Here is a 20,611-nt window from a genome sequence, read left to right on the forward strand (position 1 = left end):
AATTTGGGACAAAATAATTAGTCACATGGACAAATGTGGGTTAATTAAGGAAAGCCAGCATGGATTTGTTAAGGGAAAGTCATGTCTAATGAATTTGCTGGAGTTTTTTGAAGGGGTAACAGAGAGTTGATGAGGACAATGCTATTGATGTGGTGTACATGGACTTTCAAAAGGCATTTGATACAGTGCCACATAATAGAGCAAAGTTGAATTGAATAAAAGGGATGGTAGCAACATGGATATAAAATTGGCTGAGTGACTGGAAACAGAGAGTAGTGGTTAATGGATGTTTTTCAGGCTGGAGGAAGGTTTGTAGTGGAGTTCCCCAGGGGTCAGTGTTGGGATCCTTGCTCTTCCTGATATATATTAATGAATTAGACCTTGGTAAACAGGGCACAATTTCAAAATTTGCAGTTGATACAAAACTTGGAAGCATTATGAACTGTGAAGAGGAAAGAGTAGAACTTCAAAAGGACATAGACAAGCTTGTGGAATGAGTGGACAAGTGGCAAATGAAGTTCAATGCAGAGAAATGTGAAGTGATACATTTTGGTAGGAAGAACATGGAGGGACAATATAAAATAAAGGGTACAATTCCAAAATGGGTGCAGGAGCAGAGGACCTGGGTGTATATGTGAATAAGTCATTGAAGGTGGCAGGACAGGTTGAGAACGCACTTAATAAAGCATACAGTATCCTAGACTTTATTAATAGGGGCATAGAAAAGAAAGAATGTGCAGGATTAAGGGGAGAAGGTGGGGAAGGTGGGGGAACGGCAATGCAGACACGATGGGCCAAATGGTCTCCTTCTGTGCTGTAATAATTCTTGATTCTGTGATAGTAAGTATGTTGAACTTGTATAAGACACTAGTTTGGCCTCAGCTGGAGTATTGCGTCCAGTTTTGGGTGCTGCATTTAAGGAAATATGTGAAGGCATTGGAGAGAGTGCAGAAAAGTTTCACGAGAATGGTTCCAGGGATGAGGAACTTCATTTACAAAGGTAGATTGGAGAAGTTGGGACTGTTTTCCTTGGAGAAGAGAAGGCTGAGAGGAGATTTGATAGAGGTATTCAAAATCATGAGAAGTCTGGAGAGACTAGATAGAGAGAAACTATTTCCACTTGTGAAAGGATCGAGAACAAGAGAGCACAGATTTAAGGTAACTGGCAAAAAAAGCAATGGTGACATGTAGGAAAACTTTTTCACACAGCGAGTGGTTAGGATCTGGAATGCACTGCCTGAGTGTGTGGTGGAGGCAGGTTCAATCGAGGCATTCAAGATAGTTACCTGAAAAGGAAGAATGTGCAGGATTAAGGGGAGAAGGCGGGGGAATGGCAAATAAGTGAATTGCTCACTCGGAGAGCTGGTGCAGACACGATGGGCTAAATGGTCTCCTTCTGTGCTGTAACAATTCTGTGATAGTAACTGGCACTGCAGGTACTCAATAATATATAAAAAAATGCAAATCCAAGGCACCAAATTTAATATTCAATGGATGTGGATGTATAGATTTATGATTCTGGGAACATGCTTTTGGAGGGATGATTTAAGGGATTATGTTAAAATTGCACCAGGAAAACATTAGTTTCTAAACAATCTGAAGATATATGTTTATTTTCAAAGATTGTGTGCTAAACCTATCAGATTTTGCTTCGGTTTGGGAATGCAGTTATTTGACATTTGTCCTCTTTGCAGTCAGTACCACCTGAATGAAAGTGTTTTCTGGAATATCTCGCCTCCAGTGCAGAACTGATCAATTGGAGTCCTGAGGCCAGAAGGAGTTGATGTGACGCAGGCGCTGACGGAACAGCCACATCTTGAGGGGCTGCTGAAAGCAACACATCGGAACAGGAGCAGACAGACAAGAGGAGCTGTAGCACTCTGGTAGGCTTGCAATTTCATATGAAATTCGTTTGTGTTTCTAATTGTAGCAACCTGTCCGCAGTGCAACATTGATGAAATTGCAACAAATAACAAGAATGTTACACCCGCTGCTGGTGCCTTCCTCGGGATTCTAAAGGGCGCTGGTTCCAGTGAAATCGACAGTAATTTGATAAGTAACGCAGTCGCTCCCTTGAATTGTGACTTTTCCTTCCAGCTTGGCGAAAAGACGGAATCTAAACGAGCAGCATTTCATGCTCCATGCCCAGGGATGTGGGCTGTCATGTTTTTCCGCGGTGTCTTGTACTATTTCAGTGACGCAGATTGCAATCAATGCAAGGCTGCTGCTGTTTCTCATTCTCCATTGTTTAGCCTCCTCGGCTGAATCAGAGGCAGATGAAAACAACAAAAAAAAACATGGCAAAACAAAGCGCAAAACTGATCAATAATGCATGTTGGATTATACTGACATCGTACGTTTTTCCTAAGGGTGTTTCTATTCATTGACGCTCATCTAAGATGGACTTTTAATCTATAATATTTTTATATTGTGAGGACATTTAGTCTTCCAAAACCTATTACTGATAAATTAGAATGATCTTTTTAAAACGAGGCATTTCATATATTTGTGTATCTAGGTAGGTGTTTTCTAGACTCAAGACTCTGGACTGAAATTGATTCTGTGTTGTGTAGATGGGCTGATTATGCAGATTGATTGTACAACATTTACAGAAAGATTTCCCCCCCCCCCCCCCCCCCCAACCACAAGTTAAATACATGCTGAAAAATTTAGTATTCCCCAGAAAATTACACTCACTATTCAACTAATCAGGGTTACGTTTCAATTTTTTTAATATATAGTTTGTAAATATTTGGAAGATGAAGTCTCTAATCAAATGTATTGTACAGTCAGTGTATGGTAGACTGTAATATCTTAGAATATAATAAATAGTTTTAAATGTAGGTGAATTGAGCTGAACGTTTTGTGTTGTCAATATAATATGCAACAGATAGAAACATTTAAAGGACCCCACCCCCACTGCACCGCAGTAAAACCAAATGGGTTCTAATGCTTTTCTTTTCAATTGAATTCTTTTGAAATGTTCATGCATTTGTGTAGCATCGCTGTGTGTTACTGTCCATTGGGGTAGTCTATTTTGAGCAAGTCATCAAAAGGCCCTAGAATTGAAAGGGTTAAATCTATTCTCCTTGAAATTGGTCGAGCTTTACCATACTGTGCTCCCAGTAAAGGTTAAACGTGAATGCTCTTTCTCAAGCTTCCAAAATGATTGCAGCACACACGCTGCATATATTTAAAATAATAGTGAAGCTTTTTAATCTTTGTGGGGGGAGATTACTCCCCTTCTTACTCCTCTCCCTTCTCCTCCATCCCCCTTCTACCCTTCCCCCCACTTCTCCCTCCCTGCTTTTCCTCCTCCTACACCTACAAAATTGAAGCCCTGGCATTACCCTCAGCTCCGATTGGCCAACTCAGCACCGAGTGTCAATGCACTTGTCAATTACTTCCACCTCCCATCCCAATTTTCAATGTAAATTTCACCCCTCCAGTGCCACACTGCATTCCCAGGCTCAGAGAACCTGGATGATGATTTCTGAATGTCATTGGCAGCTAGCAGGGTCATTGAATTTCTAGTTTTCTCTCCCTGACTGCCCCAACCCTTTTGGGGAAATGCATCAATCTGCACTTGGCACTCTTATCAGGGTACTTGCTGCGATCAGGAACATGCCATATGGAGAATAACAGGTGTCAACCCACCTTCCTCCTGTGAATCCTTGGCACAGAACCAGCTCAGAAACTATTAATATTACCAGGCCTCCCATGGCAACTGACACTAAGTCACTTGATGTCCTGATCTGTAATGACAGGAGTATTATATCCTGTAATGATGCTAAGGTAGAATGTATCATTCTGTCACTAAGGTGGAAGGTATTATTCTGCTGCTACTATGGAGCAGTGTCGAAGGTGGCCAGTTCCTTTTAAGGCCTTAAAGTTTTGATTGGAAGTAAACACAGCCTGAGGTCCATCACAGTTCAATTACCCCTTTGGTGTTGAGGTGGTGGGGTGGGGGGGGGGGGTTTGCAGATAATGTTGTTCTTGTAAACCTCTGATTCTAGGTCAGGAGAAACACAGCATAAAGTGACTGGCTTTTTAAAAGCATGTTTTAATGGTTAGTTTGAAAGTCTGATGTGCCCTTTTTATAGCTGATTATTGACAGTGAAGAATGTACATTAAATACTGTGAAATTGCTGTTGATTGAAGAGTTGGAAAGTAAATTCTGTACAATTTTCAAATCGCATTATCTATAGTGGTTAAGAATATTCTTGCAGCATTTGCATTAAGAAAGGGATTCAGTTTCATTTATACAGCCTTTTATACAAACATACGAATTAGCAGGAGGAGGCCATTCGGCCCCTCGAACCTGCTCCATCATTTGATAAGATCATGGCTGATCTGACTATGGCCTCAACTGTACTTTCCTGTCTACCTGCTATATCCTTTGACTCCCTCGTCAATCAAGAATCTATTTAACTCAGCCTGAAAAATATTCAATGACCCTGTCTCCACCGCTCTCTGGGAAAGAGAATTCCACAGTCTAACAATCCTCTGAGAAAAATTTCTCCTCATCTCCATCTTTAATGGGAGACTCCTTATTTTTAAACTGTGTTCCCTAGTTCTAGTCTCTCCCATTAGGGGAAACATCCCATACAGAGTAGGAAGATCTCAGGTTCAATCTGTGCTCCATTCCATGTTAGTTGCCACACAAGATCCGCAGGTGGTCTCCAGGGGTGTGGGGAGGGGATGGGCTGTGATCTAGAGAGAGGAATATTGATAGGAATTCTTGTTCCTGATCACTATCCGGTGCACTGTCATGTAAAGATTGTGTGTGGAGAGATTAATTAATAACAGTTGTTGATGCCCCCCTGAATTTGAATAGACACAAAATTCACTGTTCAAGCCTTCGTGGTTCAGCCTGTAACTGTATCTCAGCATGAATGGATGCCTTCAGGAGAGGATATGAGAAACAGGAAGATGGGATGTCAAAATTGTAAACTCATTTCGAGAGTAACTTTAATAAAATGGAGAGTTTTTAAAAAAACAATTGGATATATTTTCTGTTGACAAATGTCATTGAGTTGGTGAAACGTTTTTATTCCCAGTCTGTAAACCAAGGAATTCCAGACCAGGTACGATAAGAGTTTGCAGTATTCAGTAAAGCTCCCTCTAATTTAACCAACTTTAGCCCCCACCTCAGTGGACTGCTTCTTAACTGTACCCATCCTCCTTACAGCCTCTCTGAGTGACATTCCCAACTTAAGGCTGGTTTCGGGACTGATCATGCTTCTGGCAACAAGACAGTGCTGTGTTACAACCAAGACATCTACCAGAAGCATGGTCAGAATATGTGCCAGTCAGAGCAAGGGGTAGACGAGCCCTGCTTAGAGATGGGAAAAGCACCAGGAGATATGGGGTCACTTCATGTATACTGACCGCTGGGAGACTTGCCCTAGCACCACACACAACCCTACAGGGACCTGTACCCTTAGCTTTCACCCTTACTAATGCCCTCTACATCACGACCAAATTGGACTTCTCCAACCCATCACCAAGCACCCCTCGCCCTAATATATAATAGAACAATGCAACTATATATTGCTCGTGTCTCTCCGCATGTGAGAGAAAATAGTCTAAATCAAGCCATAGTCATGAGATAGCACGTAACCTTAAATACAATGAAATAAAGGGTAGTTTTGCATCACGTATTTGAGTCCATGGTTACTGAAGCTGCCGGAGATTTCACTCAGAACTCCGCACTTGGCAGAGAGAGGGGCAGAAACACACGCACAAAGACACTCTCTGGTCGGGCTGGCCTCAGTCCCAGATCGAAGAAGATAAAGGATGACATTCTAACGGTCTGTGTCACTCAGTCCTTTGGCAGTGTGTGTTCTAATTGCCCTTGTGATGATGTTGAGAATTGGAAATGAAATGTAGATGAGATGATCTTTGAGTCCTGGACTTTGGCTTTCAGTAGAAATCGGGTCATTTCGCATGAATGGTAGATAAGCTGGTCAAGAAGGCATTCAAGATACTTTCCTTTATTGGCTGACACAGAGTAAAAGAGCAGGGTGGTTAGGCTCGAACTGTACAAAACAGAGCCCAGAGCTAGAGTACTGCATGCAATACGGGAAGGATGTGATTGCACTAGAGAGGATACAGAGGAGATTTACAAGGAAGTTGCCAGGAATGGGGAATTTTAGCTATGAAGAAAAAATGAATGGGTTGGGGTTGTTTGGAACAGATGAGGCTGAGGGGAAATTTAATTGAGGTGTATAAAATTATGAGAGGCCTGGATAGAGTGGATAGGAAGAACCTATTTCCCTTAGCAGAGAGATCAATAACCAGAGGGCACAGATTTAAAGTAATTGGTGGAAGGATTAGAGGAAATTTGAGGAGAAAGTTTTTCACCCAGAGGGTGGTGGGGATCTGGAATTCACTACCTGAAAGGGTGGTAGAGGCAGAAACCCTCACCACGTTTAAAAATTATTTGGCTACGGACCAAGAGCTGGAAAGTGGGATTAGGCGGAATAGCTCTTTGTTGGCCAACACAGACATGATGGGCCAAATGGTCACCTTCTGTGTCGTACGTTTTCTATGGTTCTGTGTTGAGAGGATTGAATGGGATGTGATCCTCTTTCGCCACACATATCGGGCTGGATTTTAAGAGCCCACCAATATCGGCTCATTTAAATAGCCGGGGTGTCCCACACCTCAATCTCATGGAGGGGGAGGGGCTGTCCGTCGCCAGCAATGGCGTCAGCTGCCTGTGCGCAGGTGCTGGCACCATTTTTAAAGGGCAGCCATCCCTGCTGGCATATTTAAATTTGTAAAGATAGACCCCCCAAAATTTATCAGATAAATTTATAACGTCCCTCTCCCAACCCTCCAATAACAAATACATTAAATATTTGCCCTTCCACCCCCAAAACTTACCTTTTAAATTTGACCTCCCGACTGCCCCCAGACTGCACAAAGTTTAAAGTTTACCCCTTTCCCACCACCCCCTACACCATTACATTTATTTGACCTCGTTCCGCACCAGCCCCCCACACCCCGGCACTGTAAATCTTAACTCCTCTCTCCCCCACCGCACCCCCCCCCCCCCCACCCCGCCATAGCGCCCGACGTTGTGGGCTTGGTAAAATCCAGCCCATCTTTTTTTTGGTGTGTGTGTGTTACTGCCCCTGACCATCTGAATCTTAGAAATGACTCACATTCCCAGCTCCTCGCCCTCCCAAACTCTTCACCCAGATGTTACCGGTATTCAATATTGCTTTCCATTCAGCGCTAAAAATAATCCACCAGTCCATCCAATTTAATTGGCAGGTTCCTAGCTCAAATACAGACCAGGTGACCAACTCTCTCTGACCTCTAACCTCCAACTTGTCTTTCTGTCATATTTCCCAGATTTCTGTTATTTTGCTGAAGCTTTCCTCCTTTCTCACTCTCTCGCTCTTCCTCAATTGTAAATATACCTTTAGTTTTCCTGTGATGCTTAAATGAAGAGTTATTACACCTTCGCCTACTCTAATTAATTCTTTGTTGAGCTGTCAGAGCTACAGAATCTTTATCTCCCTCAGTCCCACCGAACTGAAGTGTTTAAACCCACGCACACATTCCCTAATCACCACTTCCTGATTTACCCCCTCCCTTTTAATTCAGGCGCTCAGTGTCAAACAGTTGGATTTCACCCGTCTCCTAGGTTTCCCAATTTAAGGAACAAACAAAATCTAAATCCTGGGAGGAGTCGGAGTTTTTTTGACCTCTGACCTTAATTTCTAATAGCTGTGGCAGAGGCAGTAATGATGAATTACAGGATGGAACCCAGTTCTCGGTAATTGACTGGTTCCTAATGTTATCCAGCGGCAGAATGTTCTTTATACATTTGGCTAATAACCTGTCAAAATGGCCTTGTGTCAGAAATCACTCCCATTAATTGGCTGGCTGATTAACATTTTAATTGATTTCTTTTATACAATTAGTAATGGTGGGGGGGAAACTAGAAAGATGTTTCCCCAGAAACAGATTGGAAGATTTGTCTTCATTGAGTCTCAGAAGCAATGAACCATTTTGAAGTGTTGTGTTAGCAAATGCAGCTGCCATTTTTGCACAGTCAGATCCCACAAAAAAACAGTGATGAGGTGAATGCCAGGTTAATCTGTTTCAGGTGGGGCTGTTTGAGGGAGGAATATTGCCCAGGACATCGTGGAGAACTCCCCGTTCTCCTTCGAAGAACACTTTGGAGCCCTGTCCACGAGCAGGTTAACATCTCCTAATGAGAGAATGCACTGATGAAGCAATAACACTCGTATGTTTTTCAACTCCGAAGGAAGAATGCTACCAACTATCTGCCAGCAAGGAGATATTTTAAAAGGGTTAATGATTGCGATAAAATTTGTAAAGACAGAAATTTGAAGCTGCTTTTATATTGATTTATGACCATTGGTTTGCTGCATTTAGAGAGCAGGTGACGTTAAAAGGGCTCAAACACATTTGTCCTTCTGTAGGTTTTGACACCTGCCACTGGTCTAACTGTGATCTAGGGCTCTTGGTGGTGCAAACATGGGAGGGATGACTGACAGGAAAGGACCCAGTGAGCCCCTCTGACCTGTTCCGTGTACAGTTGAGTTTCTCATGCATCACAATATATAAACCCCACTTCCCGACCTCAACACAGAAGTTATGTGATCTCCCAGGCAAACCAAAAAACCATTAAAAAACCCAGGCCAATTATAGGGTGAAAAACCCAGCAAATTTAGGTGGTCTTAGAAGGACAGGTTAGACTTGGCTGTGATGCCTCCCATGGTTGACTGTCCAGATCACGCATGAGTAATGGTCACTTGGCTGAAGTACAAGAGAATGAGTGGGACCGTACCCCACCAAGGGGAGCAGGAAGGGATGGCAAAACAAAATTATTGTGAAGCACATGAGATGTGGGGAGGCAAAATAATAGTCTTATCACTTTTTCATCCCATATGCTCACTGTTTTTCTGGATTGGGCCAGTCCAAAATCTAAATGGTGCTCATGAGACCCAAAGTTTAATCCTAGTTTTAATTATTGTCCCAGTCAGGGTCATCAAAATGACGAATATTCAGTACTCAGGAGTTCAGATACCTCCAAACTGACAGCTATGTCATGGGCCAGTTCGATACTTTGCTGTAGTGAGTATTTTGGAATCTGTTGCAGTTCCTCTTTGGGACAGACAGTAGAAGCGATTGTGGAGGTTTATGCTCTTGAGTTTAATGGCAAGTGGTTCTGGATATCTTAGGTTGTTGAGATGTGATTTGTTGACTAATTGGATAGCTCTTTCAAAGAGCTGGCATAGTAACGATGGGCCAAATGGCCACCTTCTGTACTGTATAGTTCTATAAGTGCAGTTTACTGATGTGTCCTCCACGAGGTGCTTGTACTGACTCATGTCACAATTTTTCCCTTCCACAAGTTTTCTGACTCCAGCCCCTCAGCACTGGGCTTTTCAGCACAGTTTGAAGGCTGCATTTGTCTGTAGTTGGGACTGTTGTCACACCTTAGTTGTCTGACATATTTCGTGCTATTCCCCAGGGGCCGACCCTGACTATTTTCCTCTTTTAATTCCTCCCTCGCCCCTAACACACAATTGACCACTGCCACACAGTGGCTTCAACTCCATAGTCTGAAAATTCAGCAGTGTTCAAACAAGTGACTTATGGGCTGAGTTTGACCCCACTCACGATTGTGACAGAAAGCTACTGGTCGGAAATCCACAGGTACTAGAACGTAGACAGCCCCAAGATTTGTTTGAGGGTCAATGCAGAGTTAAAAGTAATTTTTCTCTTTCAGATGAGACAGTGAACTGAGGCCTGCCTGTTCTGTCAAATGGATTGAAAAGATCCCATGGCCTTATTTTGAAGAACAGCAGGGAGTTATCTCCAGTGTCCTGGGCCAATAGTAATCCCTCGATTAAAATCACAAAAGCAGATTATCTGTTCATCACATTGCTGTTTATGGGATCTTGCTGTGTCCAAATTGGCTACCGCGTTTACTACATTGCAACAGTGACTATAATTCAAAAATAGTTGATTGGCTGTGGAACGCTTTGGGACATCCCAAACACGACAGAAATCCTTCAGCTCCAACAATATGGATTTAACTCCACTACGGTTTGGAATGTTCTCTGTATACTAAAGGCATGATAAGAAATACAACTTGTTAACCCACCCTCAATGGATGATCCTTTAACTGTATCAGTCATCATAGCTTCCTCCCTGTGTGAGATTCCCCATGTCGTGCCAGTTAGTAGCTTGGACAGGTCACCAGGAACTAGACTAAAATGCTAGGGATCTTTAAGCCTCGATTTTCTGCCAGCACTATTTTAATGCTGCTAGTGACCTAGGTTACACCAGCCGCGAGAGGAGACTTTCAGTCCATCAGTGTACAGTCCATCAGTGTACAGTATTAGTCTCCTTATTTAAAGAAGGATGTAAATGTGTTGGAAACCGTTCACAGAAGGTTTACTAAACTAATACCTGGAATCTGATGAGGAAAGATTGGACAGGCTAGGCTTGTATCTGCTGGAGTTTAGAAGAGTAAGAGGCGACTTGATTGAAACATATAAGATCCTGAGGGGTCTTGACAGGGTGGATGTGGAAAGGATGTTTCCCCTTGTGGGAGAATCTAGAACTAGGGGTCACTGTTTAAAAATAAGGGGTTGGTCATTTAAGACCGAGATGAGGAGAAATTTCTTCTCTCAGAGGGTCATGAGTCTTTGGAATTCTCTTCCTCAAAAGGTTGTGGAAGCAGAGTCTTTGAATATTTCTAAGGCAGAGGTAGATAAATTCTTGATAAGCAAGGGGGTGGAAGGTTATTGGGAGTAGACGGAAATGTGGAGTTAGGTTACAATCAGATCAGCCATGATCTTGTTGAATGATAGAGCAAGTTTCAGGGGCCGAGTGGCCTACTCCTGCTCCTAATTTGTATGTTCGTATGTCGGTTTGTGTTGGAATCAAACCCAGGACCCTAACGTTTCCTGCATTACAATAGTGACTGCACTTCACAAAGTACTTAATTGGCTGTAAACGTACCTTTATATAGCGCCTTTAATGTAGTAAAATCTCCCAAGGTGCTTCACAGGAGCGATTTTATCAGACAAAATTTGACACTGAAACACGTAAGGAGATATTAGGGCAGGTGACCAAAAGCTTGGACAAAGGAGTAGGTTTTCAGGTGCTCCTCAAAGGAGGAAGGAGAAGTAGAGGGAGGGACAGGTTTAGGGAGGGAATTCCAGAGCTTGGGGCCCAGGCCGCTGAAGGCACGGCCACCAATTAAAATTGGGGATGTACACAAGGCCAGAATTTGAGGAGCTTTGGAACATCCTGAGGTCGTGAAAGATACTGTATTAATACAGTAAAGGACCATCAGTGTACAGTCGGCTGCTCCACCTTCCTCTCCCAGCTGATTGTTTAATTCTAAAACCCTATTTACAAAGCAAACAATGTTCAGATTGGTGAGAAATGTGCTGGGTTTCTGGTTTTTTAATGATCTTTATAGTTTACTCTTTAATCTGGCTGGTCTCCCACATTCAACCCTCTGTAAACTTGAGAACATCCTAAACTCTGCTGCCCATGTCTTAACTTGCACCAAGTCCCGTTCACCGAGGAACATAGAACTTAGGAGCAGGAGTAGGCCATTCGGCCCCTCGAGCCTGCTCTGCCATTTGATAAGATCAAAGCTGATCTGGTTGTGGTCTCAACTGCACTTTCCTATGTGTCCCTCATAACCCTTGACTCTCTTGTCTATCAAAACATATCTAGCTCAGCCTTGAATAAATTCAATGACCCAGCCTCCATTGTTCTCCGAGGAAGAGAATTCCACAGACTAATGACCCCCGAGAGAAAAAAATTTCTCTTCATCTCCACCTTAAAGGAGAGACCTCTTATTCTTAAACTGTCCTAGTCTCCCTGCAAAGCGGAACCATCCTCACGATCACCTATAACCCCTGTGTTCGCTGATCTGCATTGGATCCCAGTCAAGCAGTGTCTTGATTTCAAAATTTTCATCCTTGTTTTCAAATCCCTCATAGCCTCCGCCGTCCCTATCTCTATAATCTCTTCCAGCCCCACAATCCTCCAAGATATCTACGTTCCTCTAATTCTGGCATCTTGTGCAGCTCTGAATTTAATCACTGTGCCATTGGTGGCTGCACCTTCAGTTCCGAGTTCTGAAATTCTCTCCCTAAACCTCTCCGCCTTGCTTTCCTCCTTTAAGACACTCCTTATACTTGCCTCTTTGACCAATCTATTGGTCATCTGACCTAATATCTCCTTATGTGGCTCGGTGTCATATTTTGTTTTATAATGCTCCTGTGAAGCACCTTGGGATGTTTTATTATGTTAAAGGCGCTATATAAATATGTTTTATTAAAAAAAAATGTCTGGCCTGCACTAAACCGGAAACACAGTCGTTCGTTTGGCTGGGAAAGCCCCAGATTGGATAGGGGCCTGTATCCTGGCAGAGTGCTGGAATATATTAGGACAGGGGTCTGCAAACTGCGGCTCTCTGAGGACTAACGAGCGCCTCCTTACCTTGATCGATCGAACCCATTTTGATGATTAAACGGCTTGTTTTGTTCTTTTAAACTTTTATTGACATGGTGTTTGTGAGAAAGTATCACTCAATGAACAACATTTTTGTAAAACGCTTTAAAATGTTGTTGAAATGTGTCTCCATCTTTTTTTATTATTATTGGCATTTGAGTAACAGCATTGTGACTCTTAAGATCTTGTATTTTTTATTCGCTTGGGGGATGTAGATGTTGCTGTTTATTGTCTATCCCTGATTGCTCTTGACAAGGTTGCTGTGTCAAAGCCCAGTCTATTACAGTGAATCCCACTGAAAGTCAATGAATTAACCCCTTCCCTGACAAACCTGATCATCTAAAAGCCCTCTGACCTGGTAATGACTTGACATTCTGTTTGTGTCTATGTGTTTCCATCAGTCTTGGGCAAGGTCACATTTAGTCACCCCGAATTGTGCAGATTGTCCAGCCACTTCACAGGACTTTGAGTCATCGAAGGAGTGTGGGACTGGAGTCATATGTGAGCCAGACTGGGTAAGGATGGCAGGTTCCCTTCACGGAAGAACATTAATGCATCAGTTGGGTATTTACAAAAACTTGCGTGACATTTTTTTTCTAGTGCCTACCCACAGCCTACTAGATTTATTGAATATAATTCCGCAGTCTGGAGAACTCTGGATGTCTGGGTTGTTAATGTGGGTTGCTAACCCTCCAGGATTGTCTTGAAGTCTCCAGAAACGGTAGATTGATCTCCAATGCACTGCTCCAAGCAACACCCGAGGGGGTAAAATCATTCGGATATTAAAATAAAAAGTGTCCTTTTTAAACTTTCTGTAAACTCTTTTGCTTATGAGCAATGAAAAAAATATTAGCAATGGGGCTGGGGGAGAAAGGACTGTTTGAGAAATTATCCAATCGGTTAGAAATGTGTCTGCTCACTTCTCAATTGGCTGAGAGAAGGCGGAGCACTGTGAGGATGGGCCTGTCGGGTGACCAATGGCGGGGGGGTAGGTGGCAGTTGGCAATGGGAAGTCATGTGATGAAACCTCCAGGAATACATCCAACCAGAGTTGGCAACCCTAGCAGTGATTCCATTACCATAATGAATGGTCCTTCATGTCTTCAGCACAATCCCCATCCGACAGACTACACTGGATTTCCACACAGGCCGAGGAATCAAAACTTGGATTTTTTCTCACACTAGACAACGCGTTTCATTTCAAAACAAAAAAAGGCAGTTATGTATACACTGATGTGACTTATTGGCCAGTTTTTATGATATTTTAAAGGGTTGGTGTGCTCCTATTTATGAAACCTAAGAACCATGTCATTTTCCTCATTGCGACACTTGTTATAAGGGACATTATGCCTCATCGCATCTTGTGTTTGCAACTAAACCCCAAAAAAAGTTGCCAGACTGCAAAGGTAGTGCCCATTTAATGAATTCTCCTTGGATTATTGGCAATAAATTTTACGCTTGCATCATCTGAATGTTTTTCAGAAACAACTGAAAATGACAAAAGAAAATGTGACGGATGTTGCTTCGGAGGAGGAGCACCAAGACTCCCTGGATCACCAGCTGGCAGAATTCCAGAGCCCAGTGCTGGAGAGACGCAAGAAGCCTATCGTTCATCCCTCTGCTCCAGCACCGCTTCCCAAGGATTATGGTAATTGTTTTGAACTGTAATTGGTGTTCTCGATCTTGAGCTTTCAGTCCGACATCCGTCCCCATCACCCAGGTCACTGATCTCCATCTCAGCAACATTGCCTACCCCCATCTCTAACGTGCCCAATCTGTCGCTGCTAACACTCATATAAATACCCCACTCACTTCTCTTGGTGGCCTCTCATTGTCCCAGTCAACACAGGAAATTTACAAAATATTCACAGCACAGAAACGGGCCGTTCAGCCCGACAGGTCCTTGCCACTGTTTATGCTCCGCACGATCCTGCTCCCACCCTACTTCAGCTAATCTCTTCAGCATATCCTTTCACTTAAGAGATAGGCCCAAGGCCTGTGGCAGTGGCAGGATGGAACTGCCAACTGGGAAATATGAGGATGATGTTAGGTGGTTTTCCCGCCGCACTTTGCAGAACTATCTACTCTCCATTCTAAAAATCTTTGGTCTGCCACAAACCCGTGACCATCAAGTTTAGGGTGAGCCACAACTTCCTCCAGTTGAACCCTGGAAGGGCCTTCAACTCTGGCCAGTTTACTCCAGAAACCATTTCCCGGCCTGTTCATTTAGGCTGTAAAGGCTGTTGCCCAGCCCCTGATCCTGAACTAAATTCCAAATGTGCTCTCCTATCCTTTCCTATTCCTGCTCACTCACATCTCCACAACCCACAATAGTGATATTCATATCCATGTTTTTGTCACTCCCAGACTATGGGGAGAACTTTTGTCCCCACTTGGGAGTGAGAATGGAGGTGGATGGGCACATAGGCTTGCACCACCAGCTGGTGCAGTGGTTTGCTGGCACCATCCCGCCCCTGAGCCATTTTCCCAGATGCAGGATCAGGGATCAGAGTGTCCTGCCTGTAAGTGGCAGGTTATCAATTAAGGTAAATTAGTGACCAATTAAGGTCAATTATTAGAGGCCAACTGGAATTTTCCCCAAGGCCCTGGTGGCATCGGGAGTAGGCCAACTGCCTGGAGGCAGCCTCTCAGTGGCAGACGAGGGTGGAGGAGCCAGCACCCCAGGTAGGTTTTGAGACTGTCTCCCACCTGTCTGACCACAGGCTGCCCTGTGGAGAGGTTTCCCCTTCCACAACAATGGCCCAGCCGCTGTGGCTGTTTTTCTCCCTTACCTGCAATAGCCTCCAATGTCCCTCCAGCTTTGCGAGCCCGCCCAAAGTCCTTAATTGGACGGCGAGCACAACATCTGGCCACTAATTGGCCAACTCAAGGAATATCACTGCCGGGTGACTGTTCCCCACACAGTGCGGGGTTGGGAACCCCATTTGACCCATCACCATGGGCCTCAGCTGACGTTATAACTGGGATCTAGGTCCCAAAGGTGGCCCTGGATCTCTGGGTGCTAGACTGTGTGAGACGACAGGTTAGCAGAATGCAGTAATTGAGTGAAATAATCTTCTCTGCTGTTCTCTGCAGCCTTCACGTTCTTTGACCCGAATGACCCAGCTTGCCAGGAAATCCTGTTTGACCCCCAGACGACAATCCCAGAACTCTTTGCCATCATAAGGCAGTGGGTACCCCAGGTGCAGCACAAGATCGACACCATTGGAAGTGAGGTGAGTCAATGTGAATGGTATTCTGGGAGCTTCCTTTATTTGAATCACACACAAAATTGGAAACAAAGGAAAGTTTATTTTACTTTGGAAGTTTTAAAAACAAAAGACTTTAAACTTGGTGACAATAATGACGGAAATACCTTGACTTTAAAAGCCAAGATTGCTGTACGATTTCACGTGATGCGGTGATCAAAATTCTAGAATTGTTTAATTTTGATTAAACAGATTTAAAATTGATAATTTCTCAAGTAACTCACATAATTTGCTCCAGGCAGCACAATTAATTCAATTTAATTTGGGGTCAACAGTGTCATGAGTCAAATACCTCAAGCCCAGTTCTTCTGTTAAAATTAGGGAAGACAGGTATTTTAACAATTAACACTTTCTTAATGCCTCAATATCTGGAAAAGAATAATTAAACTGCGTGATGAAGCCAGGAGCCTCCCAGTAATCAACCTGCTCTTCACAGTGTAGGTCAAGCAGCTCCTGTTTGACCTGATGAGCACTAGGCCTTGCCTTTTTGGTGGACTGTTTCTCACACATAAATGTGCGTTGAAATGCCAACTGCTGCGTTGGTGTGAGGACGGCTGTTTCATACTGATGCTGCAGTTATCATATAAATGGACCTGCGGCCAATGATGTCCTGAAGTGAAGTGAGACTCCCCACAGGAGGTTACCTCTCCAATTTGCTTCCAATCCAACTTGAGCCTTTGCCCCTATTTACAAGTTTAGCGTTGATGAAAATGTTTAGCATTGGTGTTGACTTTGCACCAATAGTGAACTTGCTGAGGGTGGATACATTGGCCTATTTCTGTGCTGTGAATCCATTCAACCCAACTGGCCTGCATTGGTATTAATGCTTCAGATGAACCTCCACCCATGCTACTTCATCTAAACCTACAAGTAATTCGGGACATCCTGAAGCCATGCACCCCAATTTGGTTGCCTATTAAGCCTATCATCCTGGATACAGCCCCATCTGTGGAAGCTTTGTCTTGTGAGATACAATTATTTTTCATGGTGATAATCCAGTGCTCAGCAGGGCCAAGAGGCTGATCCCCGGGGATGAGAGAACTGAGTAATTACAGGAGAAACAGCCCAGGGAAATCTATAAAATCGTATATGATCTAGAAAATTTATATGGCACAGGCACGATGGGCTGAATGGCCTCCTTTTGTGCTGTACTACCGAATGATTCTGTGTCAGGAAGTTATCTTTTGCACAGTAATTAGCTCATGAAACGGACTTCAGGGAGCAGAGAGTTACTGAAATGATTTTGGAAATCTCTGAATACTGTGTTGTGTGACAGGGAGTAGGGTTTGTATTAGCTGGATGAGCTGAAGTGGGGGGAATGGCTTTCCTCAACTGTACCTGTCTAGTGATGGTATTGGATGTGACGAAGCAATGCTAGATTGGTGTTTCAGTGACCTGGTGATGTGAGATTCTGATCTCTTGTAGTACAGACCACTGATCTGAAACCAGCACACTGTCTAGATTTATGAGACACTGCTGTCTCCGATGATGCATTACCACTTGGTTAGAGTGCTGCTACCTGCTGCAACACGAAGACTTCAACCAGCGGGACAGATCTGAAGCAGTAATTCAAGGGCATTGAGAGAGCCACACCCCAGGTTCAGCTTTCTGTCTGATACTGGATAACCTATAGGTTGGATCATATTATGCAGACTGGCGTGTATTCCACGCAGGATAACATGGAGAGTGTTACTGAGCTATCCCAAGATTCATCCGCCTCTATTGACAGAAGCCTTTTTCAAAGCCTATCTTTATTACTAAGCTTTCAGTCACGACTTCTAACCCTCCCACTGTGGCCTGACATCTATTCCTATATCTACCTTATTATTTTCTCCCTGTCCAGGAAGTGCCTTGGGATGCTTTTTCCTATGTTAAAGGGGCTATATAAATGAAACTATTGTTGTTCAATGGTATGTTTGATGCTTGTACATTCCCTGATCCAACCACATTGCTGCAGTGGTACAATCTGTGGGTGCCAGAATCTGGTGATGGAGTCAGTCGTCCTCTTTGGAGACTCGCCATATGTAATGAGCAAGCCTACAGATGCTAATCTATCGCTCGATCACCCAAATGTACTGAAACATTCATCTGTAGCCCTGCAAGAGTCAGTAACTCACCAGGCCCATGAGTGTTAGATGCAGATGCATTGAGTGAGCTTTGGATCTTAGGGAGGATAAATTAGCCTGGGAGGGAGGGCAGTACGGATTTACCAGAATGATACATGGACCCCAAATGATAAATTACAAGGAGAGATGACACAAACTAGGGTTGTATTCCCTGGAACTTAGACGGTTAAGGGTTGATTTGCTGGAAGTTTTCAAGATATTAAGGAGAACAGATAGGGTAGATCGAGAAGAACTATTTCTGCGGTGGGGAAGTCTAGGACTAGGGAACAGTTTAAAAATTAGAGCCAGACCTATCATGAGTGAAATTAGGAACCACTTCTACACACAAAGTGTGGTAGAAGTTTGCAACTTTCTTCCACAAAGGGAATTGATGCTAGATCAATTGTTTAAAATTGAGACTGATAGATATTTTTTAACCAAAGATATAAAGGGATATCGGGCAAAGATACATATATAGAGTTAGGTCGCAGATAACCATGTTCTTATTGAATGACGGAACAGACTTGAGGGGCTGAAAGGCCTCCTCCTGTTCCGATGCATCTGACCTGGGATTGGGAAGTGGAGAGGGGGCTTTACTCTGTCTAATTTAGATCAGATCTAGAACTGTTTGGTCCTGAAGTGCATTCTCAGAGTTAGTAGGCAACGCAGAGATAATACCAACATTTATAGCTAAGTGGTTGATGGGAAAAGTGATTATGGGAACAGGAACAAGCACTTGGGATTACGATACTGTTCGTGTGGAGGATAATCACTGGTATGAACTGGTTTGGCTGAGTGGCCTGTTTCTGTGCTGTAATTAATTACTATGTAAAATGGGAGAGAGAGGACAAACAGAGTTCACTGCCAATTTGCACTAAATTTATAATTTGCTTCAGTGAGGTTGCATGGATAGCTGAAATGGGAAGTCAGAATTGGAGCGTTGTCTTCTGAGGTCAGGAGTTAGGACAAGTTGGGGGAAGATTTCTTCTGTTATTGGTGGAAGCAGATACGATAGCGACGTTTAAGAGACATCTTGACAAATATATGAATAGGAAGGGAATAGAGGGATATGGGCCCCGGAAGTGCAGAAGGTGTTAGTTTAGGCAGGCATCAAGATTGGCGCAGGCTTGGAGGGCCGAATGGCCTGTTCCTGTGCTGTACTGTTCTTTGTTCTTTATTTGGAGCAGAATCTCAAATGAGTTCTCTATCTTTGTGCCTCCAGTCTCATTACAAATAGCAAGCAGGGAATCTTCCCATTCGGGAGACTGTAGTTTCACATTGACCCCACAACGTATTGCTGGCACAGACACGATGGGCCGAGTGGCCTCCTTCTGTGCGGTAAATTTTCCAGTTTCCGATGTAGTGCAAGTGCTTGATGCCGGTGCTGGGTAGTGCTGTCGTTCTGGTACAGGACAAGGTGAGTTCAAATCCCACGAGGGCAAGTCCTGAAATTGAATTCGGTAAAATCTGATGAGGTGTGGGCTGACGTCAGAATAGATAAACCAGGAAAGTTGTTGGATTGTTGTTTTAACAAAAAGCCGACTGGTTCAATAATGTCCTTCAGGGAAGGGTACCTGTCGAGCCTACATGGCCTGGCCTGTATGTGACTTCAGTTGGACACCGCTGGCTGTTTCCTAATGCCATTCATTTATTAATACCTGCAGTGAAAGTGGCCAATCGCAATTTTTCGTGGCAACAAGGAAATAGGAAATAAATTTAACTTTGCCATTGTACCTACATCCTGGGAGTAAATAATTCTCCCCCTCCCTGCCCCCTCACATTGAAAGCACAAAAAATTGATTTTGAAGCACGGTAAATAAATAAATTGAAGGGATTGCTCTTCATGTGGGCTAGAAAGCAGAATATTTTTGATTTGATTTAAAGATTTCGATCAACACTCTCGCTGTCTCTGCTGAATTGCCTGGCTGGAGATGACTGAGAATCCTATATTCCTGTGACCGATTTATTACAGACCCAGTTGCACTCTCGATGTTTCATGACCCAGACATAAATCCCACAATTTCCTCATAATTTAATTGTCAGATTGGTATTTACTGTCTGAACTGATTCCCATACAGTTCAGTCAGCATTTCGAATTAGCATATTGCAGCAGTAAAACTCTAAGGTATTAGTTTGAAAAATATATCAGAACAGAAAATGCAATTACTTTTGGGAGAACTGGGCTGCCGACCAGGATTGTCCTGGTTCCTCTGAACTTTCCCCTCTCGTTCCTCCTTGGAACCATATGGTTCTACAGCAAATAAGAATGCTGTTCAGCCCGTCAACCCTGTGCTAGCTCTCTGCGTAAGCAATTCAAAACTGTTCCTGTGCTGTCCCTGGAGCACGATTTCTTTCTCTTCTTCGGATGTTAAGGCTTGGAGATCATAAGATCTCAGCACAGAGGAGGCCATTCGGCCCATCATGACTGTGCCGGCTGTTTGAATGAGCTATTCAGTTAGTCCCACTCCCCCACTGCTCTTTCCCCATAGCCCTGCAAATTTTTTCTTTTCAAGTATTTACCCTTTTGAAAGTTACTGTTGAATTTGCTTCCATCGCTCTTTCAGGCAGTGCATTCCAGACCACAACTCGCAGCATTAAAACAAATTCTCCTCATCTCACTCGTGGTTCTTTTGCCATTTGTCATAAACCCGTGTCCTTTGGTTAGTGACCCTCCTGCCACTGTATTTTCCATCAAAGCCCTTCCTC

At 43.5% G+C, this 20,611-nt stretch overlaps 1 protein-coding gene across 6 annotated transcripts in view; it reads left to right on the forward strand.

Annotated features, from left to right (window-relative positions):
* The first annotated feature begins 1,794 nt into the window (after positions 1 to 1,794).
* The window catches only part of clip3 (CAP-GLY domain containing linker protein 3), a 54,604-nt gene continuing 35,787 nt past the window's right edge, over positions 1,795 to 20,611 (forward strand). For all 6 annotated transcript variants that reach the window (XM_068018870.1, XM_068018868.1, XM_068018872.1 and 3 more), the window contains exons 1-3: positions 1,795 to 1,883; positions 14,014 to 14,179; positions 15,628 to 15,767. In XM_068018870.1, the coding sequence (XP_067874971.1) occupies positions 14,026 to 14,179; positions 15,628 to 15,767 (294 nt within the window). In that variant the 5' untranslated portion in view covers positions 1,795 to 1,883; positions 14,014 to 14,025. The remainder of the gene's footprint in view (positions 1,884 to 14,013; positions 14,180 to 15,627; positions 15,768 to 20,611) is intronic.

This window comes from Heterodontus francisci, chromosome 40 (genome assembly GCF_036365525.1).
Source record: "Heterodontus francisci isolate sHetFra1 chromosome 40, sHetFra1.hap1, whole genome shotgun sequence".
Lineage (NCBI taxonomy): Eukaryota > Metazoa > Chordata > Chondrichthyes > Heterodontiformes > Heterodontidae > Heterodontus > Heterodontus francisci.